This window comes from Triturus cristatus, chromosome 9, assembly GCF_964204655.1.
Source record: "Triturus cristatus chromosome 9, aTriCri1.1, whole genome shotgun sequence".
Classification (NCBI taxonomy): domain Eukaryota; kingdom Metazoa; phylum Chordata; class Amphibia; order Caudata; family Salamandridae; genus Triturus; species Triturus cristatus.
Window position 1 is genome coordinate 565,441,272 of NC_140592.1, and position 14,104 is coordinate 565,455,375.

Consider the following 14,104-nt stretch of genomic DNA (forward strand, 5'->3'; position numbering starts at 1 on the left):
GGTTCCAGCACCGAGTTGATACCTGACACAATTGGCCTCCCAGGTGGGGGCAGGACACCTTTGTGGATTTTAGGTAATGTGTAAAAGTACGGTATCCGGGGATCCTTATTCATCAAGAATTCTGACTCATTTTTCGATATCCAGCCTTGTGTTAAAGCACTGGTCACTAATGTTCTTATTGTGATGATCAGTTTGTTAGTTGGATCTTCTTTGATTTGCTCGTAATACCGTGTGTCACTCAATTGTCTTAGGCATTCTGTTCTGTAATCGGGGGTGGACATGATCACTCTTGCTCCCCCCTTATCTGCCTCTTTGATGGTAATTGTTGTATCTTGGCTGAGATCAGTTATCGCCAAATTTTCCAGGCGGGAGATGTTGTGGAAGGTTTTTTTCTCTGTCATGTTGCTAATGTCCTTGAGGACTGCTTTTTCAAAAGCCAAGATTTCCGGAGGGACCATTGCGGATGAAGGAGTGAAGGAGGATGGTTTACGTAGGCCTGAGTCTAATAAAGGAGGGGGATTTTGGCCTGTGAAGAAGTTTCTCAAACGGATTTTCCGAAAGAGGTCATGTACCTCACAATGAGTTCTGAATTCGTCGTGTCGTGGTGTGGGTACGAAGCCCAGCCCCTTAGAGAGGATCTTGATTTCTGGTTGGTTTAACTGCCGATCTGATAGATTTACTATCAATTTTTCTTCCCTCTGTGACTCCTGAGTTCCATCGGGCCTTGGTCTGTTTGGTCTTTCCAGTGGACCTGTTTTTGTTGATTGTACCCGCCTCTTCTTCTTCCTCTGCCCCTGCCCCAGCCTCTGCCTAAAAAAGGTTGTGGTAAGTAGGGGTTGAATGGAACAGGTCCCTGTTGGAAACCAGGTGGTTGCCACATGTGTGGGCCCGGAAAAGGGGGCATGGGGTAGGTATACTGTGGGTTCGGTGGTCCATGTTGCTGGTAAGGTTGTTGGCCTCTCCAACTGTCAGAGCTAGAATTGCTGCTGTTGGAATTCGTTCTTCGGCGGGAGTTTGAACTGTCGTCTGACGAATAATCACTCTGTGCATTTTGGAAATCGTCTTTTAAATAAGGGTAGATTTTTTCTTTATTGAAGCGACCAATATCTTTTTGGAGTTTGTTGATTTTTTGTCGCATAAGATAATCCTTATTTTCTGCGATTTCGCTATTGATTTCTGATAGCTTGGCTTTAAAGGCCGCAATAGTTATGGTCGCTTACAATGCTCCTTCGGCAATGGTGATCTGGATGATCAGATCATCAGCAAGACGTTTAGCGGTCTTAATAATCAGTATCAGCCAGTCCCTAGTGCACTTCCAGGCAACTAGGGACCATTCTTCCTTAAATTGCTTATCCTCAAGGAAAATTCTTGGCATGTTGGACACAATAAGCCCATTGGGGGCTATATTTGCGCGAAGGTATTCAGTCATAATTGCCCCGTGCATTATGATCTTCATCAATTGGCGTTTCATGTTGGTGATGCTGTTCCAGTCGCTGCCCATGCTCGTGGTCGCCATAGCTCCATCTGCGTCTAGTAAGGATGGTGTTCTGAGAATTTCTGTCACCAGATCGTCATCAAAGGATAAACCCTGGTGTTGTTCCATGGTCGAGGTTGTCCAAAGGGAAGGGAAGGGAAAGAAGGGGGGGAGCGGTAATTAACCGCTAGCCACAAGGGCTAAGGTCCCACGGCTGCGCCGCCGTACGTAATGCTTCAAAAAAGAGGAGGAACCAAGAGCTTTTTAATGAGGTCCTGCACCGTGCTCCGAGGAATAGAGAACAAAACCAAGGGATGCAGTTCCTCTAGGGTAGCAGGGGAGTGGGAGGGGGGAGAGCAATTAGTCTCTATAGAATGCCCTCACACACCTAGCAAGGTGTCATGCTTCATCATAGGGCTGTGCTCCTCGTCGGGCCGGCGCTGCAATGCCCGACGGGCTCCCGCGAAGGGGCTCTTTTTCGGAGATCTTTTATAGAGACAGCCGTATGGGTGCGTGGGGGTCAGTGCAACAGGTGTAATGAGTGGTGGTGTAGTGAGTTAAAATAGGTATGGTATTGCCAGACAATGAACCATTTTATTCTGATGGTATACCAGCCTAAGTAAAAATAGGTGATCCCAAGGGATTATAATGATCCCTAGGGAGATCAGACGGTCGACATGTTTCTTGCTCTATGCCCAAGCGGGTCGGTGGCAATTCATCAGGACCATGTGAGGAAGTGCTCAAAAAAATGTGTATCAACTCTACTACATAATTGGTGATGCAGAAATTGTCAATACATCACCATGCAATCCATTGGGTCCCTAAGAGTAGTGGACCCGTTGTTGCGGTACCTGGAAGAGAAAGGGAACAAAGGAGGACAACACAGACACATAAAATTAAACAGAATTGGAGAATTAGGTGCTATTGGGCTCCTGAAGGGAACCGTGCGTATGGTGTGACTGCCCTTTGAATGTGCTCACACAGTGACCCAGAACAGAGTCGTGTCCAATCCATATAGGTGTTGCCACATAAGTAATAGGTACAGACGCTAGACGGATGCTAAAATATGTAAAACAATGTGTACAGCTGGCACAGAGAATTAACAGACGTGGGGCATGCCTTAACGTAACAAGCTTAACAAGATGCGTGCGACTATGTGCACACCATATATGTAAATATGCCACAATGTTATCCTGTGCGCTAGACATGCTCTAAGGTGGGCGGATAAAGGTGAGACTACGTTCTGGTGTACAGCCCTTCGAAATCGTGACACGCACTAATTTGGCGGTGTTCGGAGTTCGAAATAACGATAAAAGTGGAGACGCTATTTCCATGGATACTACTGAACCCGGCTCGAAGACCAGGATCGTAATCACTAAAGCCCAGAAAAGTTGAAGTATTGATATCTAGGAGGACTGATATAGGAGACAATATATATGAGAGCCTAGCAGGTAATATCTGCGGAGTAATTGCTGTTTTATAGCTTAGCCCTCAGCCGCACAATAATCAACTGGTTTGTAATGAGGACTTCAGTATTTGAGCCTGTTGATCACACTCTGCACATGCATAAGGACTTAGTGAGGCAGGTCTAATGTTGTACTTTAAAAAATTAGTTGTGGAAGAAAGAGGAGGGTAGTATTTCTTATCCTTGTTTCGTATCCTGTGTAGATAATTATGGAGTTCCAAGCTTAAAACCCCTCAAAGTGCCTTTGTAGCCTACTGTTATTGGACACACTGTGTAACTGAGAGAGATAAGCTTCTCTATAGTGGCACCTTGGTCATTAGTTATAATAGCAACAGCATACCTGTGGGTCCAGATGATTTTAGTTTTACCAATATTTATCATTAAAATATGTATAGAAATGAAATAAATAAAAACATTTCTCACTTGTGCAGAGGGTGAAAAAAAGAATATAGTGCTGATCAGCCCTCCGGTTAACTTTCTGCCTGACTAGTCTGGAATCTTGAAGACTTTGAACCCTGCATGTTTCTAAAAATGTATTTTTCACCTTGGAAAGTTTGGGAATTTGTCAATGTATAATAAGAGTTTTTTTAGAAGGGCTAATTTGTTCGACGAAATGACCACCAGTTAACAAATATAAGTGACTGGAATGTGTCTCACCGACCCCGTTTAATCTATCCCTTCTCCTTCCCTCCAACTTTGTTGCCCTATCCCCACCTCTCTCTCTCTCTCAATCTCTCTCCTAGCACTCATATCGCTCCTCTTTCTCTCTCCCTCTCTCTCTCCCCCTCTCCCTCTCTCTCTCTCTCCCCCTCTCTCTCTCTCTACGCTCCTGACCTGTCTTTTAGTTTTAATGATTCTACTTTAGTTCTTCAGATTCTGTTCCCTCTAATGTGAGCACTCTTTGCCCCGTTATTTTAAATTGTACTGACACCCTTTAGGTAGAGTGGTGCTATAGAAAAGCGGCAATAAATCCAGGAGGAATATTTTCTGCCTATCCAGGTACTATTACAATAACAACTGCTGGCACTGTACGCCAATAGAGCAGTAGTTCTCCTTCAGGTGAAAATAATCCTGCTGTCTTTTATAACAGCATTTGCTATTAACAGTTGATCTAGCATCTGATGGAGGTCATGACAGACAGAGGTAGGCCAACAGCTCAAGGTACAACTACATAATTGAGGTATGGCTCATTGCTATCCTCCTTCACAGTCACATATAATTCCAGACATCCTCATGACTTTGACCAGTTGGCTAAGCATATCTTAACTGTGGGACCTGGCCCTCTTTGCAGGGTCACCCACAAAGATTTTGCCTTTTACCCTCCACTTTCTGCTCAATTTGTTTTTGTTGGCCATAGGACTCTGTGCACTTTGCCACTGCTAACCAATGCTAAAGTGCTTGTGCTCTGTCCTCTAAACATGGTTTAATTGGTTTACATCTGATTAGCATATTTAATTTACTCATAAGTCCTTTGCAGAGAGGTATACCATATACCCAGGGCCTGTAAATTAAATGCTACCAAGGGGCCTGCGGTACACATTGTGCCACCCGCTTAGGTAGCACCTTAAAACATGTCTTAGGCCTGCCACTGCAGCCTGATGCAGTTTTAAACTGCTGTGTCGACTTGGCGTTGAAACCCCCTTGCCACGCCTAAAAATCCCCTTTTTATTACATATAAGTCACCACTAAAGTAGGCCCTACGTCACCCATAGGGCAGGGTGCTGTGTAATTTAAAGATTGGACATGTACTTTTTGATTTTACATGTCCTGGTAGTGAAAAACTCCTAAATTTGTTTTTCACTACTGTAAGACCTACCCCTCCCATAGGATAACATTGGGCATTCCTTTTTTAATTTAACAAGCTGTAATTTCCAATTGGGAGCAAGTAGGTATATTATGTTTGATGTCTTTGGTATTGAGGGGAAAAGCCCTATTTCATGGTAAAGTCAGGTTTTTATCACAATTTAAAAGAATTCCACTTTTAGAAAGCTAGTGATATAAAGAAAAGAAAACAGCTTTTTTGCACTCTGCTTTTTGATAATCCACAAGTGAACCAAAGAAACAAAAAATATGAAATTTTCATTGTGCTCCTTCTGAGGCAGTATTAAAACCGCCCCCCCCCCTCCCCGATTCACCCCCCCCGCCTTTTCAAAATCAATCGAAATACTAGGACTGCAAAGTCTCATTCAGCGTGTGAACTACTATGCGCTTACAGAAGCGTCATGCCAAAATTAACTAGTATCTTTAGTGATGTGTGATACATTCACACATAAGCAAAACATCATTTACATAACACATATGAAAAAGATGATCCAACACTAATTCATGGTTTCATCAATTCATTGCATCATGAATCTTGTTTTATTCGCTTGAATTTTCTTTTTAGCTGAGTTCCTTACAGCAGGAAAAATCAAACGGAATGTGCGTAAGTCACTCTATCCCAATGCATTTCAGGTGCAGAGTACACCCTTCCTCAGAGGAATCTATAAACAAATAATGCCACAATCAGTGAATAACACAATGCATACTCATAACAGCAACTAAACATGCTATAGGCCTGCTGATACGTGAGGTGTAATTTAAAAAACTCAGTCATATGATGCGTGTTCATAGTACGCAAGAGGAGAGACCGATCATACAAAGACATAAGAGATTCAGAGATGGTGGATGTGCTTGAAAGGAAATTGCTTCACTTTTAACCACGTGTCCTACATAATGCTATACCCGATGCTAGACCGCTGTGCACCCTGCCTGCATAACTCAACATGCTGTGGTATAGACTAAATATGAAAAATGTAAAGGAACCTGCTTTTAACCAAAATTACAGTAATCACGTGCTGTGTGAGAGTGTCCTGAGATAAAAGTGTGTCTGTGCGCTGCTCATGCCTTCACGCCCATTATCCGTCCACTGACTGGGGAAGAGATTGAGTAGGCGCTCCAAATGTAAAATAAATTGGACAATGGACCCACTGTCCGGAAAAATATGATGTGACTGTTATTATCCCTAAATGGTGTCTCTAAAATGAAAAGAGAAACCATGAACTGCTATAAAGGCATATTCAGTCTGTAAACCACTAGCTATCGGCAGCTACCTACTCATTAACTCACCTGTGTTACAGAAAAACCACAATATTTCTAGGAAGCCTGTGAGCTGTGTCCCAAAAGTCATCTGCGTAATGCTGCTGCAAGAAAAAACACCGCAGCTGAAACCCTGATGTTAGTATGTTGAAGTTAACTGCCCTCTTGCCAAACCATCCATACCAAGCTGACGCTTACTTAAAAGTATATCGTGGAGTGCCCCTGTGCCAAGAAACCAAGTCCCAATTTGTTCCCGTGCCGTAGATTGGAACCAGTGTCAGTTTTCCATGTGGTGCTTACCCTGCTTTCAACTAGAAACGAAAAACGATACACTATTTACAAAAGATTTGTTCCAAATCAAGTAGCAACCCACGCTTATTGTTTAAAATGTAGTACTCACTGGGCGAGTCTCCTATAAATGTTCTACTGCTCTCCTCTGAAAGATGTGAATTCTAACCCGATGGAAAAAACCGCCATATTTAAATTGATTCTCCCTCTGCCAGACACATGCACTTGTGATGCAGCGTGACCCACCACCAAGAGTTGAAAAATAGAAAAAGGAGTACAAGAACGTCTAGAATTAGAAGAATATGCAAGATGTTTGCCATAATCATACTTGGAGCATCAAAACATTCTAAAAGTAAACCTTTTAGTTGACCGATATTATTGTAATGTTGATACAAACAATGTTTTTGTCATGTAATACAATCACTGCTGTGTTCACCGTCTGTTGTCCTCGCGACTTGTCTCGCGCTGCCCCCCGCCGCGTGCCCTCGCCCAGGGTGCCATGACGTTTCCCCGTTCTACATTGGAACCTTGGGCGAGGGTGGCAGATGGAGGGATAGTTGAGGACTTCTTCTGAGACTGTTAGACGCCTACTGGTGTCAGGGCTTTTCACCAATAAAGACTACTTCACTTACCTGCTCCTGGTGTTCCTGTCTTTACAAATTGGTGCCGAGCACCCTGGCGCCACTGAGGACCTGCGTGTGTGTGTCCTGCACACCTCTGATTTGATCTGAAACTTCACGTTAATTATCGAAGTTCCAAAAGGTTTCGAAGTCACCTCCACCGCTGCTGTTCCAGTTTGTGTGTGATCATGGTGAGATCCATGCTAATTGCGGATAGTTGACTTGCTTGCGCTCTTCCGCTTAAACTGAAAATTTAGTTCGAGGGCATCACTAGCCTAGAACTAACTTCACTGTTCGTGAAGGTTTCGCTCTGCGCTACAGATAGGACGTTGCCGATAACATTTCCTGGCGGTTCCCCTCATTGCGACTACAGCGCTTCTCCTCAGAAGTCTCCTGGCATATGCGTACACAATCACGTCACTGGAACGCACTACCTGCTACTGGCGGCCATTTTGAATTGGACTTGCACTTCTCAACTCAGCGGCCATTTTAGAAGTATTCTTCACGCGTTTGTAACGCGCTTCAATTGCTGGCTTCAATCGTTTCAAATGATGTTTCTGCAGCAATGTGATACAGTGATGTGCACACTTGTATTGATTTATACATTGAATTTCTGACCTTATGCGCACACTGCCTACTTTAAAAATTACCTTCATCCTATTTAGGAGGAATCCTGTGGAATTTCTTTCCTCCATGATTATTGAATAATTATCTTACGGAAGGAAAAACTATTACTTGACTATATAGTGCAATTCTATTGTATTTTTCTAAGAATTTAAAGTATTCCTCGTAATACTGCACTATCAGAACCACAGACTACTCTTCAGTGATGCACACATTACTTCGTGCATCTTTATAATATTTATTACAGTTTCTTTGCGCTTGTTTATTATTTTGCTTTGTATTGTTCCACCTCCCTCTCATCCACATACATTTGTTACTTTTTATCTCTCCTCCATCTTCATAATTCCTTGGTATTCTACTTATACACTTCTCTTATCTCATTTTTTAAAATTCTTTCTTCCTTCTCTGTTTTTGTTTTTTTCTCTTTCTTCTTCTCTTCCTTTCCGTCCTCTTCATGGCTTCAGACAACATTTGGAACCTTTCACCACCTCAACCCGTCATTCCTGCGCCAGGTGATTCGTGTCTAAAATGGGAAGATTGGCGAGAGTACTTCGAAAATTACATCTCCACTTTCGAAGAGGAAGGCAAAGAGCTAACTCCAGAAAGAAAGAAGAAAATTTTGCTGCACTGCGTAGGGGCAAAGACTATGAAAATGTATAACCGCATTTATAAAAAAACAAGAGCTGAAGGGGATAACGATGTTTATGCTCATGCCTTAGAGGATCTTACAAATTACTTTAAACCTACTGTTTGCGTATCAGTCCACAGATACAAGTTCTTCCATCGTAAACAAAATCCAGAAGAATCCATTGAAGATTTTGTCTCTGCACTTAAAAACTTAACATTGTCCTGTAGATTTGGTGAGCTTCATGACGAATTCATTCGCGACCAGATAATAATGCGATCTGCAAATCGCGAGATTCAAGAAAAACTGTGGGCTAAGGGTGAAGCTCCCCTCCAGGAAATCATTGACATGGTCAAAAGAACAGAACTAACGGGTACGAGTCAAACACAAGGAAGGAGTCTTCATCTAAAGCCAGGTTAACTGGGAACATGAAATGTTTTAGATGCGGTAGCAGATTCCATTTGGCAAACGACAAAATTGCCCTGCCCTCAATCAGAAATGTACTAAATGTGGAATTATTGGCCACTTTGTCAAACAGTGTCATAGCAAGCAAAGAAGGAGCTCTAACGTAAAGGTGGTTGTACCTGATGAATTAGACTCCTCTGATGATGAAGACATGAATATTTTTGTGCTCCTTGTTGATGATGATGTTTTTAATGTGAAGGGCAAAAGTAAAAAGCCAATCTGCGATATGAATATTGGTGGGGTGGATATTTCAATTGTAGCTGATTCAGGGTCACCCTATACGATTATTAACAAAAGTGTCTGGGAAGAAAAATTCATTCCAGTTTTAGGCCACAAGCTTACCAGTCCTGACATTTCCCCCAAAACATTTACTGGAGAGCCAATTGATGTTCTAGGTTACAGAGAACTACCTTTCCTGTTCAAAGACCGACAGACAGTAAGCAAGTTATACGTTTCTGCCATTGGTCCTTCTGTACTAGGATGGATGGACCAAGGTAAGCTTGGTATACTCCTCGATCCCAACAGCCCGGATCCCGTTTTGTCTTTGCAATCAGAGGATGAATATAAGAAAATTATCCCCAAAAAATGTCAAAGTGTATTTTCTGGAAAAATAGGAAAGCTTAAGGGATTTCATCATAAGATCGAACTCAAAAAAGATGCTGTTCCTTGTATACATAAGTGAAGAAACATCCCTTTCTCTATTAGAGATGAAGTTAAGTCTGAACTCATTAAACTACAAAAGAATGGTATTATTGAACCCGTGGAATCTGCAGAATGGGTCGCACCCTTAGTTTGTGCAAAGAATTCCAACGGCAAACTCAGATTATGTGTAGACCTCCGAGACCTTAACAAAAATATCCTTATTGACCAGTACCCCTTGCCTAGAACCAGCAAGATGTTGTCTCATACAAATGGAATCAAATGGTTTTCAACTGTCGACCTGACCACAGCATACCATCAGGTTGCGTTACACCCTGACAGCAGAAGCCTCACTACATTTGTGACACCCTTTGGGTGTTTTAGGTATAAAAGGGTTCCTTTCGGACTAGCCTCTGCTGCGGCTATGTTTTAGAGACTCATGCATATATTATTTAAAGAAGAGCCCAACCTGTTGATTTTTCAGGATGACATTATGATCATGGGAGTCAGCAGGGAGGAGCATGATAACAATCTAAACAGAGTTCTAAAGACTTTGGAAAAGTATGGTCTTACCGCTGACATTCAAAAGTGTAAATTTGCTGAGACCAGTGTCACCTATTTAGGACATGAAATTTGTGGTGAAGGCATCAAACCAAAAAGAGAATTATTATCAGCCATAAGAGACACTCCTTCCCCAAAAAACAAAGACGGAGTGAAAGCCTTTTTGGGGTTATCTGAATTTTACGCAAAATTTGTTCAAGACTTCTCTTCTAAAACCTTTCCTCTCAGACAGCTTGTGAAGCAAGGGTGCAAATTCTTGTGGTCTAATGAGTGAGAAAGCTTTTAGGAACATAAAAGATGACATTTGCAAGCCCCACCGTTGCAAGGTTTTAATCCCTCCCTACACTCCATCATTACTACTGATGCTAGTGGAAAGGGTATGGGGGCTGTTTTTAGCTAGATTGACAGTTCAGGCATTGAAAAGACTTTTGCCTTTGCCTCACGCTCCATTACACCCACAGAGGAAAGATACTCTGTTATAGAGCGTGAGGCTTTGGCATGCGCATGGGGTTTAGAGCACGTTAGACAGTACATATGGGGATTTAACTTTCCCCTGAGAAGTGACCAGAAACCCCTGGTTAAAGTCCTGACCACTAAAGGTCTACATAGTGCCTCTCCTCGCCTTGCACGCATTTCAGTAAGAATGTTAGATTATAATTACAATGTACAATATGTTCCTGGGTCCAAGAATGTTGTAGCTGACTGTTTAAGTCGTTTACCCTTGCCTTTCACCAATGATTCCATTGGAGACAGTGAGTCCTTCTGTGTTGCTAACATTCTGGACGAAATTTCTTGTATCTCACAGCAGGATTGGTTATCAGCACAAGATAAAGACACCACTTTGTGCAAGGTTGGAAAGTATGTTGTTGAGGGCTGGCCCATCAAAAAAGACTTACCCCACCATTTACGCACTTTCTGGGAATTGAGGCACGAATTATCGTTGGAAGGTGGCCTTATACTCAGAAACGGTAAAGTCATACCCGCCACTTCTCTCCGATCCAAATTGCTTGACATCTGCCATGAGGAACATCTTGGTATCGGGAAAACTAAAAGCAGAGTTAACAAGCATTGGCATAGCCAATAGGTCTCGCCTTTGGGACCTTATAAGTGTTTAGCAATGCAACAGTTGCATAACTAAATACTTATAAGGTCCCAAAAGCGAGACCTATTGGCTATGCCAAGCGGCCGTTCGGCCGCGAAAGTGAAAGTGATTGCAATCACGATCAAACATCAAAGCGGCCTCCCCTCCTCTTTCCTTTGATTAGCAATTGCGGTAATATTTGCGATATAAGGCTTTTTTCCCCTCAGACTACAAATCTTCAGATATTGTTGGCTTTTATAGGCTATAATTGTTAATGTATCGTTTGGCATTTCATTGTATAGATATAATGTTCTGTACAGCTGTATGCCTTCCCTCTCTTGTACGATTTGTTTTCTCACTTCTGTCATTTGGTATATGATCTGTATCTGCCTTCCTATGTACTTTAGATGTGTCACACATGTACAGATTTTTAGCCTGTATCGCTTATTATAATCACCAGTTTGTATATCTCTTTGCTCAAAATAAAATAACACTAAAATTAGCAATCTATGAGAAGACAAAGTATCCATCACAAAATGCATCATCAAAAGTAAAAAAAAAATGTAAAAGATACTTTATTGATAAATATTTAAGTATTTTGAGACCTTGTTGGACCTCCTGGCATGTCTTAGCTGTTTTAAAGATCTTAGCTGTTGAGAATACAATTAACATTCCCATCACGGAGATCCACCAATGTGGGTGTGAAACATTACCTTTTTTGCAGTTCATTTGAATTTTTTCATTTCAGATCCTGAAAAGAGTTCTTGTGATGTTTATAGACTTCTCTCTCTTTTTTTAGTTGCATGGATGCTTCCATTGCAATCAAGCCCATCTTCGAGAGGTTCCAATCCGTCATTATTACTTCAGGGGTAAGTGACTTTTCAGGAGGTTCAATGTATGTTTTTTAAGTAAATTATGTGAACGTTTTTAGGTATATAATTTAATTCGAAATGTAAAAGAAACAGGTAAAGTATGATAATGTTGAACCCTTGCATCCCCCTCCAAACAGAGTCCCGAAATATTAAGAAATATAGAAATATTAAGCATAAATAACTTCCCTTGAACCATGGTGGGAGAAAATGTGAGGATTCTATCTAATGGAGTTCACTTTAGGTGTTTAGTTGTGTGTGAAGCTCAGTAGGTCCATGTGTTTAGGCATTGCAAGTAGGGCAGGATATAGTTTTTGAGCAGTGTAAACGAGAACGAGAACACCACATGTCCAGTATGTCCAACTCCAACACTGGGCACTACGTTCTCACAATGGATTAGCAGCCACTAGATCCCTCACTTTGTTTGAAAAACTGATCTCTAGGGTAAGAGAGGCATATTCTCTAAAACCTACTGCGCTCCTCAGGAAGCTACACAAGTCATCAAATATTAATTCCATAAAGACTGGGAGGGAGACATTGGGTAACCCATCATAGATAAGCAGAGGGGAAATCTATTGAGCAGAATCCCAAAAATACGTAGACACAGCCCCCAAACGGGGATGTATGAGTGGTACCTTAATTCCTGTTTGACTGGGCTAGATGTTTCCCTCAATGTCCATGAAGTGCTGGTGATGTCGCAAGGCCACAGGAAATATTATACATATTTGGTGGTCATGCATTTTTATACAAACTTTCTGGAAATAAATCCTGGGTTGTATCAAGGGGACATTGGGCTAGCCAGTCCCGGCAGACCGAGTACCATTCTTTTGAGATTACGACTGGCAGACATGGAGGATATGACAATGGCAGTGTCTAGGGACTGACTAAGGGCCGGGATATTACCTCTCCAACAGGTGTGCAAGCCTTCTGATGTTACCCGCCCCTTGGCTGTTGCGTCATATAGTCTCAGTATTTCCTAGGAGAATTTGTTACAACATGTGAGGTGGTGGCATAAGCATTATCGATGCAGTGATTCTCTCCTTTGTGTTTAGCACCAACTGCTAGTGAAGATGATGGACAGATAGATTAGAACAGATCCTGTAGTTCCATGGCATTTAGACATTTAGAGCTGGTGATGCTGTTTCAATATTTATCTCCATAGCTGGATTTGACCTGAATGTTGAGGGCAGCCCATCATGCTGAGCATACTTCATCGCTGGCAGGTGCATTGCTCTGCAGTATGTTTGGTTCAAAATCAATGGTCTCAGAAATTGTTTTATGATGATGGATGCAATTCAAAGCATTTCTATTTTAGGAAAACGACAAAGGCCAGTACTCAATCAGTACCAAGAGCTAGTTGTTACCCAGGTAAAATGCTTGGGGCTGTCCGCATTTCTGCTCATCTGGGTAGGTGTACTCCATGTCGTTGATAGGATTGGTACATGTTCTTTGCTGGAAAGAGAAGGAGAATGCGCCAGCCAATGATCAGAAGGGCTTTAGGGAAGTGGTCCTGATGCCAGGGATGATGGATGCTGAAGACTCTCAAAGGATGCTGTGGGTGCGATGCAGTCGACGGGGGCCTTGCTGCGACTACTCCTCAGTCCACAAAGGGAGTGAGACTGTCTTGATCACAGGGTCGATGTCCCTCAAAGTCCTCTCAGTGCTAGCAGAAGTCCAGTCGCCACTAGACTAGTGGTCGCCAAGTATCGCGGTCACAGGCCAATACTTTCTGGGTAGCTAACTCGTCATCTGGTGTCCCAGCTGCACTCTGGCGACACCCTCGGCTCAGCGAACTCTGGTACAACTATGGGCATCGGGCCTTGGTTCCTGGTGCTGCCTGGCGGCAGTTAGTGGCAGGTCGAAGATTTTGTCCCTGTGCTGTTACCAGGAGGTCAGTTCAGTCTGGTGCAGAAAAACAGTCATTAGCTGAGGTCAGTGTGCTAGGGTGGCGTCTATATAGGCATTGCACACCTCACTTCCAGCTCAGATGATGCCAGACGCCACGCAGAGCCGAATGACGCCACCTACCAGCACACAAGGGGACTGCTCCCAAAAATTCTTGCTCCATTCTGACGCCTGGGGAATATTCTACGGTAAGGAAGCTGTGGCTGGATAGAGTCTCTACCAGCTAAGGCATTACTGAAGGTCAAGTAACTTGTTCGTCTGATGGAGACTTCTAGACGCAGATTCTGTACCTTAGAATAGATACCCAAGCAGTACTTCCCCGGAGGTGGGACTGCAACACAGGTTATACTAGAAAGTCCTGTCAGACCAAAAGGGCAAAATTCCCATCTCAATGGACCTGTCTGTCAAGG

General features: G+C 42.7%; 1 protein-coding gene across 1 annotated transcript in view; it reads left to right on the top strand.

Annotated features, from left to right (window-relative positions):
• ERCC2 (ERCC excision repair 2, TFIIH core complex helicase subunit) overlaps positions 1-14,104 on the top strand; it is a 1,160,844-nt gene that overhangs the window by 574,672 nt on the left and 572,068 nt on the right. Inside the window, exon 15 of the mRNA XM_085625578.1 lies at positions 11,720-11,789. Coding sequence (XP_085481704.1) covers positions 11,720-11,789 — 70 coding nt within the window. The remainder of the gene's footprint in view (positions 1-11,719; positions 11,790-14,104) is intronic.